Source organism: Monodon monoceros, unplaced genomic scaffold (genome assembly GCF_005190385.1).
Source record: "Monodon monoceros isolate NGI ecotype Baffin Bay Population unplaced genomic scaffold, NGI_Narwhal_1 Super_Scaffold_3, whole genome shotgun sequence".
NCBI classification, from domain to species: Eukaryota; Metazoa; Chordata; class Mammalia; order Artiodactyla; family Monodontidae; genus Monodon; species Monodon monoceros.
This window is the reverse complement of record NW_021703780.1, coordinates 70932659-70944940: the sequence shown is the minus strand read 5'-3', so window position 1 is coordinate 70944940 and position 12282 is coordinate 70932659. Positions and strand designations below refer to the sequence as shown.

General features: G+C 38.0%; 1 protein-coding gene across 18 annotated transcripts in view; it reads left to right on the top strand.

Moving 5' to 3' along the window:
• DNAH12 (dynein axonemal heavy chain 12) overlaps positions 1-12282 on the top strand; it is a 232905-nt gene that overhangs the window by 217889 nt on the left and 2734 nt on the right. For 17 of the 18 annotated variants that reach the window (XM_029241697.1, XM_029241704.1, XM_029241707.1 and 14 more), the window contains 6 exons: positions 720-953; positions 1235-1423; positions 3445-3548; positions 5105-5309; positions 11012-11149; positions 11606-11697. In XM_029241697.1, the coding sequence (XP_029097530.1) occupies positions 720-953; positions 1235-1423; positions 3445-3548; positions 5105-5309; positions 11012-11149; positions 11606-11697 (962 nt within the window). Of the gene's footprint in view, positions 1-719; positions 954-1234; positions 1424-2288; positions 2467-3444; positions 3549-5104; positions 5310-11011; positions 11150-11605; positions 11698-12282 lie in introns of those variants that run through there. The other variant, XM_029241710.1, reaches the window with a different exon arrangement.

Below are 12282 nucleotides of genomic sequence, written 5' to 3'. Positions count from 1 at the left end.
CTCATAGCTGCCACACAGACACTAGTCTACTACATACTCTCTGATGTCATCAAAAAAATTCTTTGCTGTTCCTGCTTCTTTGCACCCTAAACCCCAGTTCAGTCTAGGATGGCTACATCTGAGTTTCCAAGCCCAGGTCACAGGCCTAGGCTTTAGCCATAATGGAGGCTAAGAAAGTGAGTGGTCGGCTTTTTCAGTTTCTGTAGACTTACAATGAAACATGAGATGCATGAGATGGTCAGCAGCCCCCCACCAAAGGAAAAAGATCAAATGTCCGCTATAAATTACTACTCACTCAGACTTTGAACTAGGCACATTACTTACATGAATTTTAATTCTCACAGCAACCCTGTAAGATGGGTATTATCCCTATTTTGGAGAAAACCAAAGCTAAGAAGTAAATTTACCCATTGAGGTAAGATTTGAACTCGGGTCTGTCCAACTCCAATACTTTCCCATTATTTCTGTCATGTTTTACCAAATATATTAATCCAACTAGACAACCACAGAATATTGTATTTTTCTGCTTCTGTGCTGTGATAAGGGCCTTTATGACATGGGGCTTCAAAACAACCATGATGATAATTCTTCCAACCCCACTTCCATGTGTATAGATTGATGGATGATTGATTGATTGATAGATATTTAAGGCCATCTTAAAATGGAAATGAAGTGAGATACTTTAAGGTTTTTCTCATTTCATTTTTCCTTTGTTTCAGTTATTTATAAATGAATATGATACAATTCCATTTGAAGCTATCTCTTACCTGACTGGAGAGTGTAACTATGGAGGAAGAGTGACAGATGATTGGGACAGACGTCTCCTCTTAACCATGCTGGCTGACTTTTATAACGCAAACATAATTGAAAACTCTCATTATAAGTTTTCTCCCAGTGGAAACTATTTTGCACCTCCCAAAGGCACTTATAATGAGTACATTGAATTCATTAAGGTAACTGATATCACTGAAAATAGGGTGAGATTCAAGTGTGATTTTTCTAAAAAGCAAATAGTGAAGTAGTCCCCCATAATGTATAGGATTAGACAAGTACTATGGTTCAATCAGCTTTCAATATATTTTGCTTCTAGTAGTTACTGAAAACTGGAAAAGTTTGATTCCTCTGTTGTTTGATGTTTAGTTGATTTTTAACCCTTTTTGGTCTGCACATGTCTACCTTATGAATTAACGTATCCAGTGAAAATGTGATGCTTGTTGAATCTATTTTCTGGTAGAAACTTCCATTTACTCAACACCCTGAGATATTTGGATTACATGAAAATGTTGATATCTCCAAAGATCTTCAACAAACAAAAATCCTCTTTGAGTCCTTGCTCCTCACCCAAGGAGGCTCCAAACAGACAGGATCCTCAGGAAGTGCTGACCAGATTCTACTAGAAATTACCAAAGATATTCTCAACAAGGTAATGTTTAGCTTAAGATATGTTACTTGTAATATAACATAAATCAAAATGGCACTGAAATGTCAACTTGAAAACTCCATTTAGCAGCATTATGACCTTGAGTGAGATACTTTGCCTTTCTGAACATTAGTTTTCAAATCTGTAAAGTGGTGATAATAGTACCAGCTGTATAATGTTCTTGTGAACATTAAGGAGATCATTAAATTAAAGTGCTTTGTATAATGCCTGGCAAATAGTAAGTTCTTAGTAACTACAGTTGTGGATAAGCTACTGAATATATGATTTATTATCATTTCTAAATAAAGATGGTGGGCCTACTTTTTTTTTTCTTTTTTTTTCTTTTTTTGCGGTATGCGGGCCTCTCACTGTTGTGGCCTCTCCCGTTGCGGAGCACAGGCTCCAGACGCGCAGGCTCCGTGGCCATGGCTCACCGGCCCAGCCGCTCCGCGGCATGTGGGATCTTCCCGGACTGGGGCACGAACCCATGTCCCCTGCATCGGCAGGTGACCTCTCAACCACTGCGCCACCAGGGAAGCCCGGGACTACTTTTTTTAAATGGAGGAAATGGTCTGAACTTGCTGGTTCAAGGAGGGAATGGTTTTTAATCTATACCTTCAGAAGTGAGGAGGCACAGGGAAATAAGATCAGCACTAAATTAACAGCTACAGCCTTTTTTTCCCCCCCATACTACAGCCCAATGTACTTAGCCCTCTTGGTAAAGTGGAATGATAATCTCTTTTCTCACTTTTTTCTGTGTCTTAAATTCAGTAAAGAACTACTAAGAGGACTTCATGGTGCTAAGCACAGATCTTCACAACTCCCCTCCAGGATAAATACTATAATTATCCCCATATTTCATTGTCAGGCACTCTGACAGAGCAGAACCTGACCCCTACCCCATCTGCCTTGAAAATCCACGGATGGCACCTACTCTACTCTCACAGTTGGTACCCTTGCCTTACACCAGTCCTTAAGTAGAGCCTACTCACCTTAAGCCTGGCTGTGGCCACTGGAGAGGAGAAGGGAGCAACACTGCCTTCTACCCCTGGGTAAAATCAAGCTAGTCTCCTCCAACCTCCACCCCTGGACTGCTGCTTCTGCCATTTGCCTCTTCTCACCCTCAGCCCCTTCTTCTTGTGTGGTTTATCTCTTCGGGGCAAGGTTCTTGCCCTCCCAAAAGGGCTCTTACAAGATCCCTAGCAGGAAGTTTCCTGGGAGTGGCATATAGATCTTAATTGGGGTAGAATGTTTGTGCTGAGCCAGATGTGCCTTGAGTGACACCACCTAATATGACTTAGAATTCTTTTGTACCACCCAAGGACCATTGCCTGGGGACAGTCTGGGCAGCTCAACTTTCTTAGTTTGGGAGTTCCCCCATAGGGAAATTCCTTTGCCCCTTTAAGAGTGTGAATTCCATTGTCTTGGGGCTTGATCACCAACCCCAAAGTCCCCTTTATCACGTCTCCTCAAGTGTCTCTGAGATGCCTCATTGAAATCAGACACTCAGTGGCCTTCTCTTTCCCTATGCCCTGGAACCTTGCTACATTTATACATTAATTATTTGATAGTGGTGTAAGCAAATCCATTTTGAGCCAATTGATAATTTATTGGAAATAAATTAAAAAGAGTTATGAAATGGTACATCAGTTTTATTAATGGAAAATAAAATTCAATTTACAAAAGAAAATTACACAACTTTTCAGAAATGTATATCTTCTTCATAGTACTCTATCCTGTAGTAAAGAGCATGGGCCTTAGTGTTAGAGATCTATGGATTTAAACAGACCACTTTTGGACTCTGTACCTTTGGGCATTTACTTAACCTATCTGTACTTAAATGATAATGATGGCCACCTAGTAGTGAATGGTAAAGATTACATGAGATAATGTTTGGAAAGCAGTTAGCATAATACTTGGCACATAGTAATTGCCTAATGTTAGCTATAATTGATATTATAGCTGAATGAAACTAATTATTTATTCTGAGAGTAATATGTGATCTTCAAAATCTATTCTCTTAGCTACCAAATGACTTTGACATTGAATCAGCACTACTCAAGTATCCCGTGAGATATGAAGAGAGCATGAATACTGTTTTAGTACAAGAAATGGAAAGATTTAACAAGTAAGGAGCTCTATACCCAGTTATTCAGAAGGCTACCAACCAAAGTTGATAAAAAGTTACACTGGTATTGAATTAAAATTTTAAGAAAAAATTATCAAAACTTGCCATTTCATTAGAGTTCTTCTCCGTTTTTAAAGTCGCGTAATCTTCTGCTCCAGAAGGGAAGGTATCTTTTATAATGTAAAAGTGGTGATGAAATAGAGATCTGCTTTGACTGGTTAAAAATGTTCATTAATCATAATTTCTCATCCACCTATTGCTCTTCTCCTCAGGAAGTGAAGATGGAATGAGCCTTATCTTGGTCTATGTGTAAATACATCTCTTGTCATTTTTCTGCCATTGACACATATTCACCCCCCCCATTTTCTTCCTGAGTCTATCTGGATTGACTAGGTACCCTAAAATAGCAAACAAATTATTTGCTTTGAATTTTTTAAAATAAATAAATTTATTTATTTATTTATTTTTGGCTGTGTTGGGTCTTTGTTGCTGCACATGGGCTTTCCTCTAGTTGCCACGAGCGGGGGCTACTCTTTGTTGTGGCGCGGGCCTCTCATTGTGGTGGCCTCTCTTTTTGAGAAGAACGGGCTGTAGGCGCATGGGCTTCAGTAGTTGTGGCAAGTGGGCTCAGTAGTTGTGGCACATGGGCTCAGTAGTTGTGGCTCGCGGGCCCTAGAGCGCAGGCTCACTAGTTGCGCTGCATGGGCTTAGTTGCTCCGTGGCATGTGAGATCTTCCCGGACCAGGGCTTGAACCTGTGACCCTTGCATTGGCAGGCAGATTCTTAACCACCCTACCACCAGGGAAGCCCCTGCTTTGAATTTTCAAATTGAATTTTCTACAGTTAAATACTGGCTTAAGGAATGGAGAATTGTTTTGGTTATGAATTTTCTAGTGTTTCCAAGTTTGTTTCAGTTTCCAGACTTTTTGAAACTTTAAAATAAAGCATATTAAAACACTATGATGCCTTAATTAATTTAGTAATTGTTATACAAAGACCATATGTATTTACATATCATAACATACTATCTCTCAGTTGCTTAGGCTTCTAGGCTAAAACCCTCACTTCAGGTATATTTATGGTGTTCTTAGCAGTTTGGGCCTCAGTGGGAAACAAAGTACTTGCAAGGGTATAAATGAATATACACTGTGTGTTTTAATTCAGTGTTTCCAAAGTTTCAGCCATTGTATCGTACCTTTATAACTTTCTTCATATTTGCATGTCACCTATAACATTATTTACCTGATATTTTTCCTTAAATTATTCTCTGTTTAAATTTGCCTGGTCTTAAGCAATAATACCTTGAAAGCACCAATTTTGATATGCAAGTTATATTATTTTCTATATTTAAAAATACATATGTAATAAATAAGATGAAAAATGTTCATCCAAGTATCACGTAAAATTACTTTATATTATCAAGTGGGAGGTGACCACACTTTGGGAATACACTCCCATAAAGCTGTGAATGGTATCCTGCTATTTCTTCTTCTGGAAAGACTGTATGTTGGTATTTACTATCATATATGTTGATGACACAATTTCTTTCCTTGCAGTTTAATTAAAACTATACGCAACACTCTACAGGACCTTGAAAAAGCTATTAAGGGCGTGGTTGTCATGGATTCTGCTTTGGAGGCACTCTCTGGCAGTCTGCTTGTTGGAAAGGTTCCAGAAATATGGGCCCAACGATCATACCCAAGTCTTAAACCCCTAGGAAGTTACATCACAGACTTTCTAGCCCGGCTGACCTTTTTACAGGTTAAAAATTATATATAATATCTATATGTTATAATGTATATATTATTTCATTTTTTTGGAGATACTAGAAGAGATACTAGAAATTGGCTGTGGTCACTTGAATGTCTCTGAGTTAGATGAAATGGATTAGTAGTTTCATGATAATCTAATCAAAATTTTAGAATATTGAAAATTACACACATTTCAAAGTACTAGCAGAAAATTAAAATTTTATTTTACCCAAACCCAAGTAATATGTGACATTTATATTTTTGAAGATTCACAACTTGGTCTTGTGATTTTCCTACTGATGGTAAATCACAAAAAGAGCCTGAGGCTTGGATTTATCAATAATTGTCCATTATCTAGAAATCGGTGCTTCTTATCTCTTATCTCATAAAACCAGGGAGAAGATGGAGTGCTTTGAAATCTCCGAATGCTTCACCCTGCAATCTCACACATAAAGGATGTGTAAGGCAGCACACTCTTTTTCCTCCCCAACTCCTCCGCTTGCCCCCATCGTATGGTTGATGCTTATGTGAGGATAGTGGGTGGGGAGAGCCCCCAAAATACATTTTGGAAATTCACATAGGTATATGACCTCTCAGTGTTCAGTTGCCCTTTTATTATACAAACGCTTTATTTGTTTCGCTATAGAAGCTAATAACAAAATAACCCTACTTGTGAAGATGTGGAGCGATAGGCTTTCTCGTACATTGCTTTTTAATTTTTGCCAGTCTGATAGGTCAAGCATATCTTTGTTTCAATTTGAGTTTCTTTGATTATTAGTGAGTCTGTGCTTCTTTTGGTATGTGTGTTTGCTGTTTGTGTTCTCTCCTGTGAATTGCCTATTCATCTCCTAAACCGATTTTTCATGGGACTATTTTTGTTTGTTTTAATTTTTTTATAAAATTTTTAAAGGTTACTTTCCATTTACAGTTATTACAAGATATTGGTTTTATTCCTCACATTGTACAATACATCCTTGAGCCTATCTTACACACAGTAGTTTGTGCTTCCCACTCCTCCACCCCTACATTGCACTCCCACACTGGTAACCACTAGTTTTTTTTCTATATCTGTGAGTCTGCTTCTTTTTGTTGTATATACTAGTTTGTTGTACTTTTTAGATTCCACATATAAGTGACATCATAAAGTATTTGTCTTTCTCTGTCTGACTTATTTCTCTTAGCATAACTTCCTCCAAGTCCACCATGTTTCTTCAAATGGCAAAATTTCATTCTTTTTAATGGCCAAGTAGTATTCCATTGTATATATATACCACATCTACTTTATCCATTCATCTGCTGATGGACTCTTAGGCTGCTTCCATGTATTACAATTATAAATAAGGCTACTATGAACATTGGGGTGCATGTATCTTTTCAAATTAGTGTTGTTTTTTTCCCGATATATATCTGAGACTGGAATTGCTGGGTAATATGTTAGTTCTATTTTTAGTTATTTGAGAAACCTCCATATTCCACAGTGCCTGCAACAAGTTAAATTCCCACCAACAGTGTACAAGTGTTCTTTTTTGTCCACATCCTTGCCAGCATTTGTTATTTGTGTTAATTTTGATGATAGCCATTCTGACAGATGCAGGGCGATATCTCGTGTGTGTGTGTGTGTGTGTGTGTGTGTGTGTGTGTGTGTGTGTGTTTTAACATCTTTATTTGAGTATAATTGCTTTACAATCGTGTGTTAGTTTCTGCTTTATAACAAAGTGAATCAGCTATACATATACATATATCCTCATATCTCCTCCCTCTTGTGTCTCCCTCCCACCCTCCCTATCCCACCCCTCTAGATGGTCATAAAGCACCAAACTGATCTCCCTGTGCTCTATGGCTGCTTCCCACTAGCTATCTATTTTACATTTGGTAGTGTATATTGGTTGTACCTTCTCCCTTTTCATTTCTGATTTTATTGATTTGGGCCCACTCCCTTTTTTCCTTGATGAGTCTAAAGGTTTATCAATTTTGTTTATCTTTTCAGAAAACCAGCTTTTAATTTCATTGATTTTTTCTATTTTAATTCATTGATTTTTTCTATTTTATTTTTTTTCTATTTATTCTTTTTTAGCCTCTATTTCATTTATTTCTGCTCTGACCTTTGTGATTTCTTTTCTTCTATTAACTCTGGGTTTTGTTTGTTCTTCTTTTTCTAGTTCCTTTAGGTGTAAGGTTAGGTTGTTTATTTGAGATTTTTCTTGTTTCCTGAGGTAAGCTTGTATCTCTATAAACTTCCCTCTTAGAACTCCTTTTGCTGCATCCCATAAATTTGGGATTGTTGTGTTTTCATTTTCATTTGTCTCTAGGTGTTTTTTTATTTCCTCTTTGATTTGAATCGCCTCTTCATCTCCTAGGCCCATATTTATTTGAAAATTTTTTAAAAAATTAATTTATAGGAGCTTTTTATGTAGATTATACACTTAACAAAAGAATCAGTATATAAGGGCTTTTTTTACATTTTTTTAAAAAAATTATTTATTTTTTGGCTGCGTTGGGTCTTCATTGCTGTGTGTGGGCTTTCTCTAGTTGGGCGAACAGGGGCTACTCTTCGTTGCAGTGTGCAGGCTTCTTGTTGCAGTGGCTTCTCTTTTTGCAGAGCACAGCCTCTAGGCACGCGGGCTTCAGTAGTTTCTGTCCCTTATCAAAAGTATCTGACATATAGTTAATTCCATCCTCCCCTTGACATAATCTTGCTTTTTTTCATTTCCTAAACTTTTCTGAAATTTTAATCGGAAGTGCTTACATTTCTCGTATACTGCTTTGTTCCTGAAGGGCTTTGAAGAGGCTTTAGCTTGGTCCCCTAGAGGGGTCCTGGCATGATGCCAGCTGGAATAATATCCAGGACAAATTTCCTTTGTTGTTATTGTTAATATAAAGTTCATATCAAACTCTACTTTCTGAAATTGGCTTTCCCGTTGGAATCATTCTGTTTGAATGAGAAAGGAAAATCTCACTCATTATTGGGCATGTTTATCATCCTTCACCACAAATCTCTTCCCCTGAATGGATCTTCCCTATTGTTTTCTTACCCTTACAGAAGCTGCACAGTTTTCCCATCATCTTTCTCTCCCCTGGACTCTTAACTTTACCTCCTAATGATTCTTAGAGTTAACAAATTAAACAAATTGAGTCATCTGGAGTTTTTTCTTCTTTTCTCATTTCTCTCTCACTGTTCACCCTACTTACCTTCCCTTCCTCCTGCCTGTGCCTTTTTTTTTTTTTTAAGCTTTTTGCACACTGGCTGGAATCTCAGATTAAATCTGGGATCCGACACTTAGTATCTGTGTGACTTTGAGCAAGATACTCATCTTTCTACACCCCAGTTTCCTCATCAGTAAAATGGAAGGAATAATTCCTAACTCACTGAATTATTTCGTGGACTAAGTGAGGTGATGCATGTAAATTACTTAGCGCCTACGGTATGCATTAAGTGCTCAGTAAATGGTAGCTGATTCAGAGATTGTATGTAAGTAGCTGACCTAGACACTCATGACATTCTTGGCTAAATGAAGCCCTGGAGTGAGCAAGGGAATGTTCTATACACTTGCCTCTGGGTTCTTATAGCTTTCTTGTGCATGATACTAGTTCTGCTTGGTTTGTACCCTTGTCAAGCTCCATCTCTTTCTCTTCTTCTTCTTGATCTGACAGCTTGTACTGTTGCAACGTCTCCAGCAGTGGTTTGTTCTCTTCTTCCCAGGGAGCAAAGCTGGCTTCTTCCCATAGTGTGCTGCTCACTCAGAGACAAAGTTCATTTTGTTAATTCATCTGTTCATTCAAATGTGAATTGAGACCCACTTTGTCTAAAGCGCTTTGTTGCTGCATAAAGTTGCAAGGTTACCTTCAAGTTGCCAATAGCCTACAGGAAGATAATCTGTGTATCTAAGAAAAAGCTAAGAGCAACATATAAGATGCTCTGGGAATTCAAAGAAGGGAGAGAGTTCTTTTAACTTAGGAAAGCAGAGTTTGTTTATTGGATGAGGTAGCATTTGAGCTGGTCTAAATGATGAATGGTTTTGGACACTGCAAATAAAGCAAGAGGACTTAAGAGACAGCTGTAGGATGAAAGGCACTATTTCATTTAGGATTGATTCTGTTGTAAAAATTTTGACATAAGCAAAAATTGTTTGTTCCCTCATGTAATTGAAAAAGCCAAGGAGTAAAGTGACTCCAGGCAGCATTTGGCCTAGGGTGCAAATGTAGTTGCCTGATCCTGGTTTCTTGCACTTCTCTCGGCTCCAATCTCTGTGGATTAACTCCATTCTCAGTTAGGTTCTTGTCTGACGGTAGCAGGATAGCAACAGCAACTCTGGCCTTACATCCACAAAACTTCAAAGAGTTTAGAGTGAATCTTTTCCCCAAAAGTCCCAGCAAAAGTCTCTACATCTCTGGCTTTGATTGGGTCACATGTCCATTCCTGAATCAGTCACTATGACTGCAGGTATGATCAGCTAGGCATGAATGACATGCCCACTTCCAGAAGGTGCATTTCCACCACCAGAAGTGTTTCGATTGAAAGTGTAGGAGGGTTCATCCTCCAGAGAGATATAAGAGTAGTGCCACTTTAAGATAAGCAGAAAAAACAACAGATGTCCACCCAGTGCAGAGAAGAGACCACCAAAAGTACATTCTGATTAGAATGTAAGATTTTTAAAGGGGAACTAAAAGGGATGGATCTTTAAATACAATTTGGGGCCAGGTTGTGAAGTATCTTGAATAGGAGACTAAGATGTTTTAGACTTTAATTTGGTAGGGTAGTAGTAGATTGCTGAAGAATTAAAGATGCTAAAACTTGATCTAAACCATGCATGGAGAAGTGTACTCTGGCAGCATTGTGATAGATGTACTGAGCAGACAGAGGGAAGAAACAAGAAGAGGTACACATGATACAGAAAGAAGGCCAGGATATCTAAACTGGAACAGCGATAGTGGTGTGGAGGCAGGGAGTTTAAGAGGATTAAGGAACTGGAACCAACACATGAGGGCTATAGTTAGACAATGCATAAGATGTCTAAAGATGTTTGCTTATTTTTTTTTTAATAAATTTATTTATTTTATTTATTTATTTTTGGCTGAGCCGGGTTTTCGTTGCTGCATGTGGGCTTTCTCTAGTTGTGGCGAGCAGGGGCTACTCTTCGTTGTGCGTGAGCTCCTCATTGCGGTGGCTTCTCTTGTTGAGGAACACGGGCTCTAGGTGTGCAGGCTTCAGTAGTTGTGGCTTGCAGGCTTTAGAGCGCAGGCTCAGTAGTTGTGGCACACGGGCTTAGTTGCTCTGCAGCATGTGGGATCTTCCCGGACCAGGGCCCGAACCCGTGTCCCCTGCATTGGCAGGAGGATTCTTAACCACTGCGCCACCAGGGAAGCCCCAAGATGGTTGCTTTTGAGTGGTATTTTTTTTTCCCTCTTCAGTTGAGTGGTATTAAGTAATGTAATAAACCCTCAAATAATTTACATTTGCCTTTTTGCAGAAGATTTGAATCTTTCAAATTTTGTTTTATTCAGGTTAATGTTAAGGTTAGTTTGAATTTTCCAAGAAGAGTAACTAGAAGGGATAAAAGGTAGAAGGGCCAAGATAGGTTGTGTGTTTGGTGTCAGGAAAGAGTCCTGTGATGGAAAGTGTGGGCAACATACACAAAAACCAGAATCAGGAATTGTATGTCAGGTGATTCTTAAGTTGAAAAATGAACATAATGCTTTTTTTTTCCTTTATAGGACTGGTATAATTCAGGAAAACCTCGTGTGTTTTGGCTCTCAGGTTTCTTTTTCACCCAAGCCTTTTTAACTGGAGTGATGCAGAATTATGCCAGAAAATATACCATCCCTATTGATTTACTAGGATATGAATTTGAGGTACCGTAAACTCCTTAAACTCCAGAGTATATCATTACATCAAAGGCATGTATTTAAGCAAGGAGGATATGGGGAATTCATATTTTTATAGCCCATTACAAACAATTCTACTTCTTTCCATTCTTTGTGTTCATGAAGAAAGTATATAATATTTGTCTTGCTATCTTTATGAGAGAATTTTTATATATCTCAATATTCAATTCAAATAATCTAATGCTGTTTTTCTATCTTAGCAAAAAATCAATATGAGGTACAGTAAAACCATATAAAATATGTCAAAAGGAATCGTATTATATATTTTTAGATTTACATTTTACTGAAAAAGTCTTACGGTTTAAGAAGCTATTATATGGAGGAGTTTTCCTGAATATGTTCTGAAGATTTAGCTACTGCTTTCTTTATGAGACAAAGTTGTCTAGGGAGAAAATCATTGCTAGTGTGTGCTTCTGCCTTCAGGTTATTTCTTCTGATACATCTGAGGGAACACCTGAAGATGGCGTTTATATCCACGGATTATATCTGGATGGAGCACGCTGGGACAGAACAAGGTCAGTAGTTTCAACTGCAAAGACCTATTCATTTGTAGCTGAATCATAGGTGAGATAAGCTGTCTGCTACCTTTCCCCCTGCCATCCCCATCAACCAAAAGACTTCTTCTAGAGAATACGACAAGTAATAAATAATATCAGAATTCTTGCCGTAAGTCATTACTCAGGCTCGGACAGTTAATGAGTGAGTAATTTCAGGTTCTGAACAATTTTGAGTTAATATTTCAATGGTCTTACTAGTAGAAAAGTTAGTTGAAATTATTTTCCTTCTTCTGTTTTATAACAGTTACGTTCTGTTTGGTAATGTGTAGGAGCACCTCAGTTTCAAACAGTTTATAGTAAAGTTCCCATTTCTCCTGGTGAATGGAAAACAGTTTCTTGCATTTTGATGACATAATAAGTACATATTTTAAATAAATACTGAATTTCCAGCTTAGGAAACAACAATGCATATGTGTGTATATATATATTTATATACACACACACAGACATATGAGAAAGGGAAAGATTATTTCCCTTGAAGCCCTGCTCTTTAACAATCCATTACGAAGCATAATCTTCTATTTCCAGAGTCAGGGTTACACT